This window comes from Protopterus annectens, chromosome 3.part1 (assembly GCF_019279795.1).
Source record: "Protopterus annectens isolate FY-2018-M chromosome 3.part1, PAN1.0, whole genome shotgun sequence".
Lineage (NCBI taxonomy): Eukaryota > Metazoa > Chordata > Ceratodontiformes > Protopteridae > Protopterus > Protopterus annectens.
Genome location: NC_056732.1, coordinates 1,378,429,939 through 1,378,442,692, shown reverse-complemented (window position 1 = coordinate 1,378,442,692; position 12,754 = coordinate 1,378,429,939). Strand labels below are relative to the sequence as shown.

Sequence of the window (12,754 nt, the reverse complement as noted above, 5' to 3'; positions counted from 1 at the left end):
CTGTACTTGCAGGAAATCTTTAACAGTTTGCATAGATTTAGCTTTTTCCTCCATCGTTTTAAGTACTTCTGCTTTGTTGCCAAACAGGCGGTCTTGGTTTAAGGGAGCATCCAGTAATTTAGTTTTAACATGATCTGGCAAAGATTGCTCCTTAAGCCAAGCATGCCTTCTAAGTACAGACCCAGTGGCAGCAGCCCTGCAAGATGCCTCTAATGAGTCAAATCCACATTGCAAAGTATGATTCCCAACTTGTTCAGCAGAATGCATTAAATTCTGTAATTCTTTATTTTCAGCACAGTCAGGAATCAACATCATTTTCTGTTTAAGCAATCCAATAATATGCTGATGATACTTTAACATGTGAAACTGACAGTTTAAGGCCCTAATGGCCAAAGTTGCAGAAGTGTATACCTTCTTACCCCATCTGTCCAGGGCCCTGGAATCTCTATCAGAGGGGGTAGGGTTTTTGGCAGTAGTCGCCTTAATGCCTTTGGGTCCCTGTGAAATGGTCTTAGGATCCGCAGTAGGATTCTTAAAGAGGAACTTGTGAGAGTCAGGTACTCTGTAATACCCGTCAGGTTTTCTGGGAGCCGGAGGTAAAGTGTCGGGCCAGGCTAGATTCCAAGAAGGCATCATCTACAATGTCCAGTACAGGAGGGATAGCTAAAGGCCTGTGTTGAGGTAGGAGTAAGAAATCCCTAAGCCTCTTTTTGGAGTCAGAGTAATCCTGGCTTTCCCAGTGGAAATGCTCCCTAAGAGTATGCAAAGTTTCACCAAAAGAGAAATCCTCTGGAGGGGAAGCAGAGGGAATAGAGTCCTCTGCATCAGAATCCTCATAGGTAGATAAGGGCAACTCCTGGTCATCAGAGAAAATAGAAATTTCAGAATCCTGATCAGAAGAATCAGAAGGCAAATCAGTCCTAGGTCTCTTAAAAGGTGAAGGGTGGCTTCCCCTGATTAGAGTAATAAGGTCTTCAGCCATTCTTATCATTTGTTTTTTAGGCATAGGGACCTGACCATGTGGTCAGTTTTCTAGGCATGGATCGAGTTTTAGGCCTTGAAGAAGAAGATGGTGTCGGTTTAATATGCAAATCAGTAGGCCTAAATACACCCTCAGAAGCTGGTGCCTGCACAGCGGCTCCGGACCCATCCAAGGTAGAGACATCCGCAGGTTCCACAGTCGAAGAAGTATCTCGCGGCATACCAGACTCCGAATGGGTCTCAGTAGAGGCCTCCGAATCTGAAGTAGCGCGTATCAGGGGCTGAGAAAGCGCCTCACTGAGTATCGACAAACTGGTGACTAGCTTAGAAGCATCGGCGGCAGCTTTGGACCTATGCGATCTGTCTCTGTCTTTATCTTTGCATTTTTTCAGAATGTCGGTAGTCGGGTGGCTTACCAAAGCCATTTCTGGATAATTGAACTGAGTACCAAAATATTTAGATGCGAAAATGAACCGACAACAAATAGTTCAAGGTTTGAATAAGGCACAAAACCGACAGCGAGGTGTGTTGTGGCCTGGGCCTAAGCAAGGAATACAGTACGAATGAAAATCTTTAGGAGGTATCTTCTTTCCATAAGAAATACAACTGTTAACTTTTACTGACATTGGTTTAGAGCAAGAAAAAGGATCCCCAACGGGGTGCTTAGCTGAAGACTTCGGATCTGAAACTCGAAAACGAAAATTTCAGGAGTCGGCCGACTGGCACTTGTGAACTGCTTCTGCTTCGGGCACTGCACGGCAAGAAAGACTGATATAAAGGCGTCAGCTGCATGCTTTATACCCCTGACTACCTGACGTTATGGAGGATGAGACAGCAACCGACGCAGGACCCAAGACATTGATAATCAGGCTGACTGAGGGCTACCTGCAAGCAGATAACCCAAATGTAATGACTGCAACAGTGAAACACAAAGAACATCTGCAAAGCCACCACGTATAAGAACAGGATATCAATAGGGAGGGAGAGTGAGAAACTAAGCAAGTTATATGATACACTCCTTGGCAGGAAATCAGACCAAAAACTCATCTTTTATCTATACAGCACATTTTTCAAGACCATCTACAAGCTACAACAATATTCTTGGAAGCATCTCAGTAATAGAAAATGTGTTGTGTACTTGTCTTGACAAGCACCCATTAACTGCAAAATCTTACCTGAAGAACAGCATAGACCCACCGCCAGCAGCAACTGTATTCACATCCAGCTGGGGAGCCTGGATTGTAATTCCTGCAGTCGTACTCTCGAAAACATGTTCATACTCTCCAGCATACCGGCTGACATCTGTTGATGTACCTACAAACCAAACCAGTTAAAAGTCAGAAACCCATCACTTTTATAATGCTGCAGTTACACATGAAAGAATACTACACTTCCTCAGAGGACCTAAGTCAGCAGGTGCAGCTGCTGCCGTGATAGGTGGCAGGCTCTACACTCTATATGAACCTATGAACCTATTTGTATAATATACTGCGTCTGCAATACTTCTTCAATTCTCCCACTGATGATTTCAACAGTAATGCTAATTAAAACCAAATCATAAATGTACAACTAAGTGTCACTGAGTAAAAGACAATTTATGGTACTCAACGATAACTTTCCAAAACAGTCCAGAAAATGAGACACAATAAAGAATGAAATAGTTTTTGAACTGTAAAGCAGACAGTGTGCTATGTTAGAAACCATTATCAAATCAAATCCCCTTCCTCTAAGCATTAACAGTGCTGCTAGTGTATGGGGAAAGAGGCAGAGGTAGTAAAGAGTTCACAGGAGAGCAGACTATGCACCTGAAACTCCACAGTACTGTTAATGCTAGGAGAAAAGCCCATAATAAGGCAAAGGCACAGTCCAGTAGACGGCAGATCTGGCAATTCTAATATACAGTTAGCACTAAAACAAAGTGGTCATGGTAACTTAAAGGAGATCAGCAAAGCAGGCTACACACCCTGCACTGTCCGTGACAGAAAGAAAGTGGAATGATAAGGAAAGAGTGAACAGCATGGGAAGATTAGTACTGAGGTGGATTATACAGTATGAAAAGGGTACACAGTGGAATTGCACACTATGTTCTATATCACTTGGCACCATTCTAGCTTTGAAAACTTTTTGCTCAAACACAAGTAGGTCCTATTAACAAAGGTTATGTACTCACCATAATGATAGATCCATGTTGTCTGTTTCCTCTGTTTCCATGTGTTTCAACCTGTGGATTATCAGATCAGACTAAGATCCAATGCCAGTCAACTTCTTGTCTGAGGCAATTTGCAATGTCCATGGACAAGTGCAGCTGAGTTGCGATTCTTAGAGGCCATTTACACCAATCTACAATGACCTCAAATTAATGTATGCAAATGTGCAAATAATGAGATATAAATGAGGAGTGATGTAAAATATAAGCAAAGAATAACTCATTATACTGCTGATAATCAGGAAATCCTTGATAGATTTAGGATGGACAGGGACATTATAAGGGTCTTAGTGGATATGTTTGACCCTCAAAGGGGCAATGGAGGAACGCACGGACTTGCTATCCCTTTGGGCATCAAGGTATGTATATCCCTAACTATACTTGCTATGGGGACCTTTCAGAGACAGACTGAGGACACACTGGGGATCTCACAGGCTTCTGCCTCAAGGATGCTGTAGCAGTTCCTGGATGTACTCTTGACATGTGTGGTTCAGTACATCTAATTCCCAGTGTCACCTCAGACCAAGCCAGGACTGTGTGTGACTTTTATGGGCTGGCATATTTACCTGAAATATTTGAAACAAACTTTACCCAAGTTACAATTAGAGCCCTCCTGGTCTACAGATGAAGCAGTACTGCAGTAGGAAGGGATACCATTCCATCAATTGCCAGGTAGTGTGTGATGCATATGGGTGCATCACCAGTAATCTACCAGTAGCATCCTGGTAGTGCACACGATTCCCATATCTGCCACACCCACTCACTCTACTGCCTCTTCCTGTATGGTCAGATACCTAGTAATCATCTTTTGGCAAGTGAAAAAATGATGTTTTCTATTGTATTGAAGCAGTTATTCAATTCACATTAACATGTATTGCTGAATACTATTTTTTTTGTCTCCTCCCCATCTTTTTAAGGTGATGCTGGATATCTACTGGAGCCATGGCTCACGACATCAGTGAGAAATCTAAGTGGAGCTGTAGAGGAGATGTATAACACATCCCTGCCCAAGACCTGTATTGTCATCAGGAGAGTCTTTGGCCTCCTGAAGAGCCATTTCAGTTGCATGGATGAGTCTGAGGTGCCTTTCAGTATGACCCAGCTATTGCACGCAGCATGTTTACTGACTGCTGCATTCTGCAAAACATGATCATGTGACAGTCTTGGGGTAAAGTGACCCATGGCTCCCAGTTCCATTCCAAATATGGGTATTGATGACCAGCTGGCAGAGTCAGTGGTAAGGGACTCCATGCGGAAGGCTCGTGCAATGCATTCAACTGCGTAAGTAAAGAGGTGATGTCTTATTCTACAACTGTGGACCACAACATTCAAGTTAATGTTTCCTTTATTGCAAAAAAAACACAGAGTATTGCTGATACATGTAGTGATTCCTGTGAGCTATACTGTGTGGTGCTCGGTTTGCTGTTACTGTTCATCTCACGTTCTCTCATCTTAAAATATTTTTTAATTATCTTTAAAAATTTTTTTATTATTTCATGCCTGAGTGCTCAGTGACTCCTGCTCAGTGATGTCATAAGGCAGCATATAAAAAATAATTCATATTTTTGTCTGCTTTCATGAATAAGCTCTGCTTTGATGATTACTTATTTATACAAAAGTAATGAATATTGTCAAAAGTGAAACATGAGTTAATGCATTGCAAATGTAAGGAAATGAGTTAAACTGATTTTTTATATTATGCCATTTTAGTTTATTCTGTTGGACTGCATAGCAGATTAATTTTATGCTGTCATATGCAATAAATGTTAACTTCAAAAACAGAAAAACTTTCATAAAACAAAATACAGAAACCTTGTGGATAAAGGTTGGTTCTTAAAAACAAAATAAATCAGGAACAAATAGTGTAAAAACCAACCAACACAGCACCAGTAAATTTATTTGGTAAGTGCTTTCATGCACAGAGGCACTTCTTCAGACCAACAAAGACTGATATAAAGCAACAGAGAAAAAAAAAAGCATTAAAATAGTAGAGACAATCAACTTAATGAGGTAACCTACAACAAGCCTTCAATGCCGGTTTTAAAGGTATACTCCTATTTGAACCAGGGACTCTATGAGCCTGAAGTGTAATAATCCAGTTCATTTCTGCTGTTTCAAGTTTATTCACCATATCACCCTCTTTTAAAACACAAGTGAACAACTGTAAGACTAAGAAACAAAAGCTGTGTGTTGTATGCACAATAATATGTCTTGATAATGCATTATAGTCATTTTTCTTCCCTATATCTCTTAACGTGCTCATGGATATGCTCCTTAAAGGAGAGATCAGTCTTACCAAATAAAAAAAAAAACTTGTACACTGGTTCCAAACAGCTAAACACACTAGATTAGTATTGCCACAATAAATATGCCATATTGGGATGACATATTGGGATGACCTATGACATAGTATTGTTAGAACTAAACCTAGCTTTTCATTTAAGAATAGTCTGTCTTTGAAGAGGAAACTCTATTACAGCTATAATGCCCTGTACAACAGTAATTTTTCCAAGATCGGACAGACTAAGTACTTTTCCGTGCCATTCATGTAGAGCATGTGCACATTTTTCAAAAGACAAGTTCTCGGTTCATCTGATAACTCAGTTTATACCTAGAGTTTATGCAGATTGTGGCAGGTAACTACTGCCTGTAGTAATGGTAATCCATGCAGCATTACTTTTTGTCCATCTTTCATTGATGGTAAACATACTAGTTTTACAAGGATGAAATGCATATATTTGCAACCCCCCCCCCCCCCAAAAAAAAAAAACATTCCAGTTAAACAGACAACTGTGTCTGAAACTGATTAACAGTAGTTCAAGATCAAATGAGTCAAGTACATCTCCTATAGATAGGCTAGGCGATTTTGACAACTACTTGACTCCAGGCCTCATTCCTCTCAGCTTGTTCTGGCTCCTCTTTACAAAAAATAAGTTCCCATATGTCCTAAGTGCTGCCATAAGGACAAGATTTTCATCATGGCTGAAGTTATCGTTTCTCTGCTTTGATCCCTTATTTTCCATCAGTACTGCATGTGCAAAAAAAGGGAGGGGGGCAACAGTCAGAAAGTGTGACAATACTGTTTATTCGTCACTGTCTCTCCTAAAATCTCCAGTTTATCACATATGCCTGTTGCTAACCCTAGCACTGCAGAACTTCAAGAGTAAATTACTGCATTTATCCCTATGTATGCATATTCTGTAAATTATACCATGGCAATGATCATTTTCTGTCATCAGTAATCATTTCCACCGCTGCTGTCATGACATCCAACTTCCAAATGACACATCTAGAAATCAGTCAGTGCTATCATAGCATGCACATCATACATGTCAATTCATTGCATATGACCCTTATTAATATTGAAATAATATTTTGAGTGTTTCTTACTAAATTATATTATTAAAATATTTTCTTAGTGTAGTAAGTCTGCAGTATCCTAATGCATTTGCCGCCTATCTCAGCTACTGGTGAACTGATGTGGCTCTGTTCAACTTACTGGTGAAAATTCAGGACCATTTACATGTGTTATATGCAAATTAAAATTAGGCTAATTTATATTCATATCTATGAATTGTAGTAGTATTAGTACACACATGAGTCCCAAGATGTACTGGTGCATTTCGCTTTTCACCGATCAGGAATTTGTGGCCAAACTAACATAAACACACATCAGACTAACATGGATGCTCTGAGGACAGCTCCACAGTCCACAGCACTCCGCAACTGTCTCAAGCTTACAGCAGGAATGCGCAAATAGCCCTAGACTAACCAAAATGAGAAAGTAGTTAAAAAAAAAAAAAAAAAGCAAAATGCAGTCATCTGAATGTCAAGTTTCCAGCAAACTGGAGTGTAGTCCCTGCTCATCCAGTGTTGTGTGTCACACCCTAGCACCTTAACCAAATAACTTCATAAAACATAAAAATAACACACAATGACATTCATTTCCACACCAAAAAAAAAATTCTGATGCACTATATGAGACATTCTGGTAATAACCTTTGCCAATAAGCATTATCAATATAAATTATTAATAATATATTTTCATTTTAATCAAGGACAGAAGGAAAGGTAACTGGCTTCCTTTTAGAGGAAAAAAAATATCTGACACAGCAGTTTGGGTTAAAACAAACTTGCCAATAATATCAACAGTTTTTGCAATGATTATGCTTTTATGCTTGTAAAAAGGGTTTGGTTAAGATGCCACACCCCACAGACAGTGTGGTTCTAACCCTGATTAATACATCCCTGACCATACTTCCCTCATTGTTGTTCAGGCACTTTGAATGATGGCATCATTTGTGAAGGCACAAAGGCCACACTCCTTGCAGGTCCAACAAGCAGAATATGGTAATGCTGTACCTTTTCAATGATTCATATTGGGATAAGACTGAGGTATGCACAAAACACAGTGCATGGAAAACATAGATATCTGGCAGGAGTTGTGTGAACACCTGTCAGTCCTGACAGGTATAATCCTCTCCAGCCAGCAGTGTCATCACAGTTACAATGATTTGCAGAAAACAGCTCTGACCAGCTGGCTGAGTGGATAGACCAGGTAGTAGCGACAAGGACAGAGTTCTATAGTAAATAAATCTTAATATTTACTATTACATTGAGTCATATTAAAGACAAAAAAGTTTAACAATATAAAACAACTCTGACCACAAACCACTTGTTATTGGGAAACTAAAAGAGAATTTCGTGTTAGATTCAAGGAGCATATAAGAGATGTTAAAAATAATAGAGAGGGTAAAATAATTGATGCACATTTTAGAATGTTTCACAATAGTAATGGGGCCCTGTTACAGGGCACTGTTTTAGAGATTGTAAAGTGTTTGAGTATAGATGAAAATGTATTGAAACAAAAATTATTAGATAAAGTAAGTATTTTTATTTTAAAATATAAAACTATGATACCTAATAGTTTTAATAATGAACTAAATTGGAAGCGTTTGCTTTAAGGCAAACTGTTGTGTAATTGGTAGACAGGTGCTGCTAATTGAATGTAATATATATGAAAGTTTGGTTTGTGATTTTATTGTTCGATATTCCTTGAAGGTGGAAACACCAAAGCACTAGAGAGAATAAAAGAAATTTGATTTTCCTGTTTGTCTTTTTCACAATAACAAGTGGTTTGTGGTCAGAGTTGTTTTATATTGTGGAGAAGAGGAGAATTTGTGGTTTATAAAAAAGTTTAACAAGTTGACAAAACTAGAGGTATTTTCTAAGAAAGATACATGTTCCTGAAAATATTACTTGCAATGCTATTATAAAATGCAGAGCAAATCATGAGCATAATTTTAATTATGTATGCATCTTTTTTAAAAGATATGGATATAAAGTGCTAGATTTTAACATATAGAAACACGTATTAAAATAATAATCTGTATATGCAGTTCTGTAAATCATGTACCAAGTTAAAACAAATATTTGTTAAGGTATTCATAAATAATAAAAATAAAATTAAAATTACACAATACAATTGATTACTACTACATAAAGTGACTTAATAGTTACATTACAGCAAAATACTTTTTGTACAGGCTGTAGAAGTATAAGTAATGCAATTGCTTAACACAGCTGGTTTGCTCAAATGTATTTCTACGTACACATACAACATGGCTGAAGTCTGAGATAACACACTCTAGTTAAAGTGGAGATTGGGGGGGGGGGTTGCTGTGCCAAGTGAGCAATCAGCACAAACTTTACTGAGAAATGTTGTTTTACTTTTACATTACCTACCAAATCAGATGCATTTTTGCAGCTACATTTCTGTGTTTTTGAAAAAGTTATCCCTGAACACAGTGTTACATGCACAGCATAGTATTTTGAAAACATTGCATACAGATTTCATACTTATTTTTCTTTTGCATGACTGGGAATACTGGCACATTATTGTACAAATGTATACAGCTATGCATATGTAGGAGAAAATAAAAAGAAAACAAAAGGAGTCACTGCTTAGACAAGAATACATATACAAATGCAAACGTGCAAATGCAGGTACACAAGATTTGCCTTCTCTCTCTCAATTACAGTGTGGTAGAAATGGAGTACAAACACCACCTAACAACAAAGTATAGAAAGGCTAACTGAATCTTTTGGTAGGTAAAGCTGAAGACATTTAAGAGAATTCTGCCTTACTAATTTGCAATATGTACAAGAAGCATAAAAAAGGACTGGAAATCATTACTGTAAATAAAAAGATAACAGATAACTACTGCATGCATTTTACAACTCTTTTCTCCATTGGTAGTTACTTTTATAGTTTCCAACCAGCCTGTTCAGAGAGCAATAAAGGTAGTCCTTCAATACGAGCAGTAAAAAATCAGCCGGACCACATCTAAATATACAAAAGTAGATTTATTAACTCCAACACGTATCACGACAGCACAAACAATAGTTACAACAGACTAAGCGCTTTCATCTCCCTACGGAGACTTCTTCAGAGACAATTAATTTAACAAATACTTCCCTTATATATACTTGTCCAATAGTGGGCTGGCATAAAAACTGGTTAATTGATTAATTTAACCATTCTAAAAAGGACTTCCTACTAAAGGTATACACACCAATTTTACCATAAATAAATTGTGGTTCTATACCAAGATATTGCTCTTAAGAAATGATAGCAATACTGATAAATAGAAATAAATAAAATAAAAGTGGACCATTTTGTCTAAAAATACTTACAAAAATGCTTACAAAAATGCTGTTTGAATTCGTAGTTGTTTATATATAAATATAAAAATATAAAAAGTAAATAGTATTAAATATTTATTTAAAATGTAAACAATATAATGTGTAAGTACAAGTGTGAATACATACACCCATTCCTCACCCTTTCACTTATTTTAAAACTTAATATATATACATATACAAATATATCAAAAATGTGAACATATGTATATATAAATACATACATACACACATACATATGTATATATATATATATATATATATATATATATATATATATATATATATATACACACATATACACACATACACACACATATACACATATACATATATAAAAAAATATAAAAAAAATATAAATAAATAAATATATAAAAAAATATATGTGTATGAAATATATATAAAAATAAATAGTATAAAATATGTAATATATATATATATATATATATATATATATATATATATATATATATATATATGTTGTTTAAATTTATTCCATTACGTAGATTTTATTTTATATGCGTTTTTGCATAATACTAGGACAACTTGGATATCACTTTTTTATCTCTTAATAGCTTTTTTGGGGTCAGCAGCAAAAATTTTTAATACCGGAGTAACAGATATATGGTCATTAAGACCTTTTCCTCCACATGCGTCCAACCGCAATTGCCACATCATTTCCTTATATTCAATTTTCGTTTCCCAATCTCCACCTCTATCCGGTTGTTTAACTTCTTCTAACACCCAAAATTTGAAATTTGCTTCTTTACAGTTCAACACATGTCTATATAAAGCATTGTTTTCGTTTCGTTTGTTTATATCTCTAATATGTTCATATATTCTTGACCTCAAGTGTCTCTCAGTTTTCCCAATGTAGTATTTCCAACATACCTTACAAAAAGCTAAATGAACCACTCCCTGGGTATAACAGCTACAATAGCCCCTAGCTTTCAAAGTTGTCCCTAAACGGGGCAATAATATTTCCTTTTGTTCTGCTATAAAGGAACACTGGGCACATCTTCCACATTTAAACGTTCCATGTTTTCTACTTGTACCTTGAATGATATGTGTTTTCTGTTGTTCAAGGAGATTCTTAACGTTTCTGTTCCTCCTATAACTGTATTATATTCTCTCCTGAAAGATGTTTGTTGTACCATACATTTCCTTAAACATCCCCCAAGTTTCATTTATGCATTTCCTTAACCACCCCATTCCTTTATAAAAGGTCAACGTAAGATATGGTGAACCATCCAATCTATTCATGTTTTTAATATTCTCTAACTTCTTCAAATTACAATAATCTGTTTTAGAAGTATTTGGTTCATCTAATATACTGGAAGGGCTTCTACTACTCGTGGTCAAAAGGGGAACATACATCTTTTCGTTTCTTCCTTTGAGTACATATTCCTTTATTTCCCCAATTATTTCACCTGGGTATCCTCTTTCCTGACACATCTTTTCCAAATGACCAATTTCTAAAATAAAATCACTGCCATTCGAAATCATCCTTGCCATTCTGATCATTTGCCCTTTAACAATGTTCCTTTTCAAAAATTGTGGGTGGTCGCACTCATAACGTAGGTATGAATTAGAAAAATGCTCTTTTCTATAAATGTTGGATTTATAACACTTGTTGTTATAGTCCTTATCCAATTTTACATCTAAAAAATGTATACTATCTTTTTCTATCTGATATGTAAATTCCAAAAATGTAGTAGTGTGATTTATATACTCAATAAATTCTTCTATCTTATCTGTAGTTCCATCCCATACAACTAGTATATCATCCAAAAATCTGAAGTATTTTTTGATATACTTCTTGTATGGGGACGTGAAAACAAAATGTGATTCCCAGTATAACATAATAATATTGGCATATATCGGGGCACACGCTGACCCCATTGCAACACCTTCTTTCTGATGATAGTATTCTCCTTGAAAATATAAATAATTGTATTTTAGGACAAGCTCCATGTTTTCTAAAATCAATCTATATTCGTCCCCTGTAAGGAAACCCATTTCTCCTAATATTTCTTCAAACCACCTTAACCCTTGCTCCTGAGGTATTACAGAAAACAAGTCCCTAACATTGATGGTTGTAAATATATACTTATCATCATAGGAGCAGTTCCCCATTTTTTCCAAAAAGTCCCATGAATCCACCAAAATATGGTGAAATTTACTTTGAAAATGCTTTAGTTTTTGATCCACGTATATAGCTAGGGGTTGAGTTTTTGAACCCTAAGAGGATACAATTGGTCGCATGGGAGGGTCTAAAATAGACTTATGCACCTTGGGAATTCCAAAAATGATTGGTATTACTGGTTTAAGTACCTTAAAAAAATTATATATGTCCCTATCTATCAGGCCCTGTAAAAGGTTGTCTTCTAAAATTAGGTCAATCTTTTTGTATGATATATTTATCTCATTCTTAGATACAATCCCATATTGGTTCTCCTTATCCAATATGTCCATCATTTTTCGGGTATAGTCCCATTTTTCCATAAGTACTACCCCCCCCGCCTTTGTCCGGTTTCATCACTCGGATTTTATCATTATTACTAAATTCTTTTATTATGTTGTATTCAATTGATGTTAAAATATTCATCTTTTTTCTGTCATTTTGTCCTTTATTTTTATTTTTATCATATAAATAACGAATGTTTTTCGTAACACATTTCTCAAAATTTAAAATTTCTTTTTGAAGAGGTGGGTTGTACACACTTGATCTTTTAAGCTCTTTTTTGTATATATAATCCTGAGTAGTTTTATCTTTATAATTATGAATAAAATTTAAATTCCGTGTATTTAATCTAATATCTAGTAAAATATTTTCTATAGGTGGAATTTTACTAGGTACAAATG

The 12,754-nt window shown here is 36.2% G+C and overlaps 1 protein-coding gene across 1 annotated transcript in view; it reads right to left on the bottom strand.

Moving 5' to 3' along the window:
* Positions 1–12,754, bottom strand: part of OPLAH (5-oxoprolinase, ATP-hydrolysing) — a 1,902,532-nt gene that overhangs the window by 999,528 nt on the left and 890,250 nt on the right. The window contains exon 8 of the mRNA XM_044067415.1: positions 2,157–2,295. Coding sequence (XP_043923350.1) covers positions 2,157–2,295 — 139 coding nt within the window. The remainder of the gene's footprint in view (positions 1–2,156; positions 2,296–12,754) is intronic.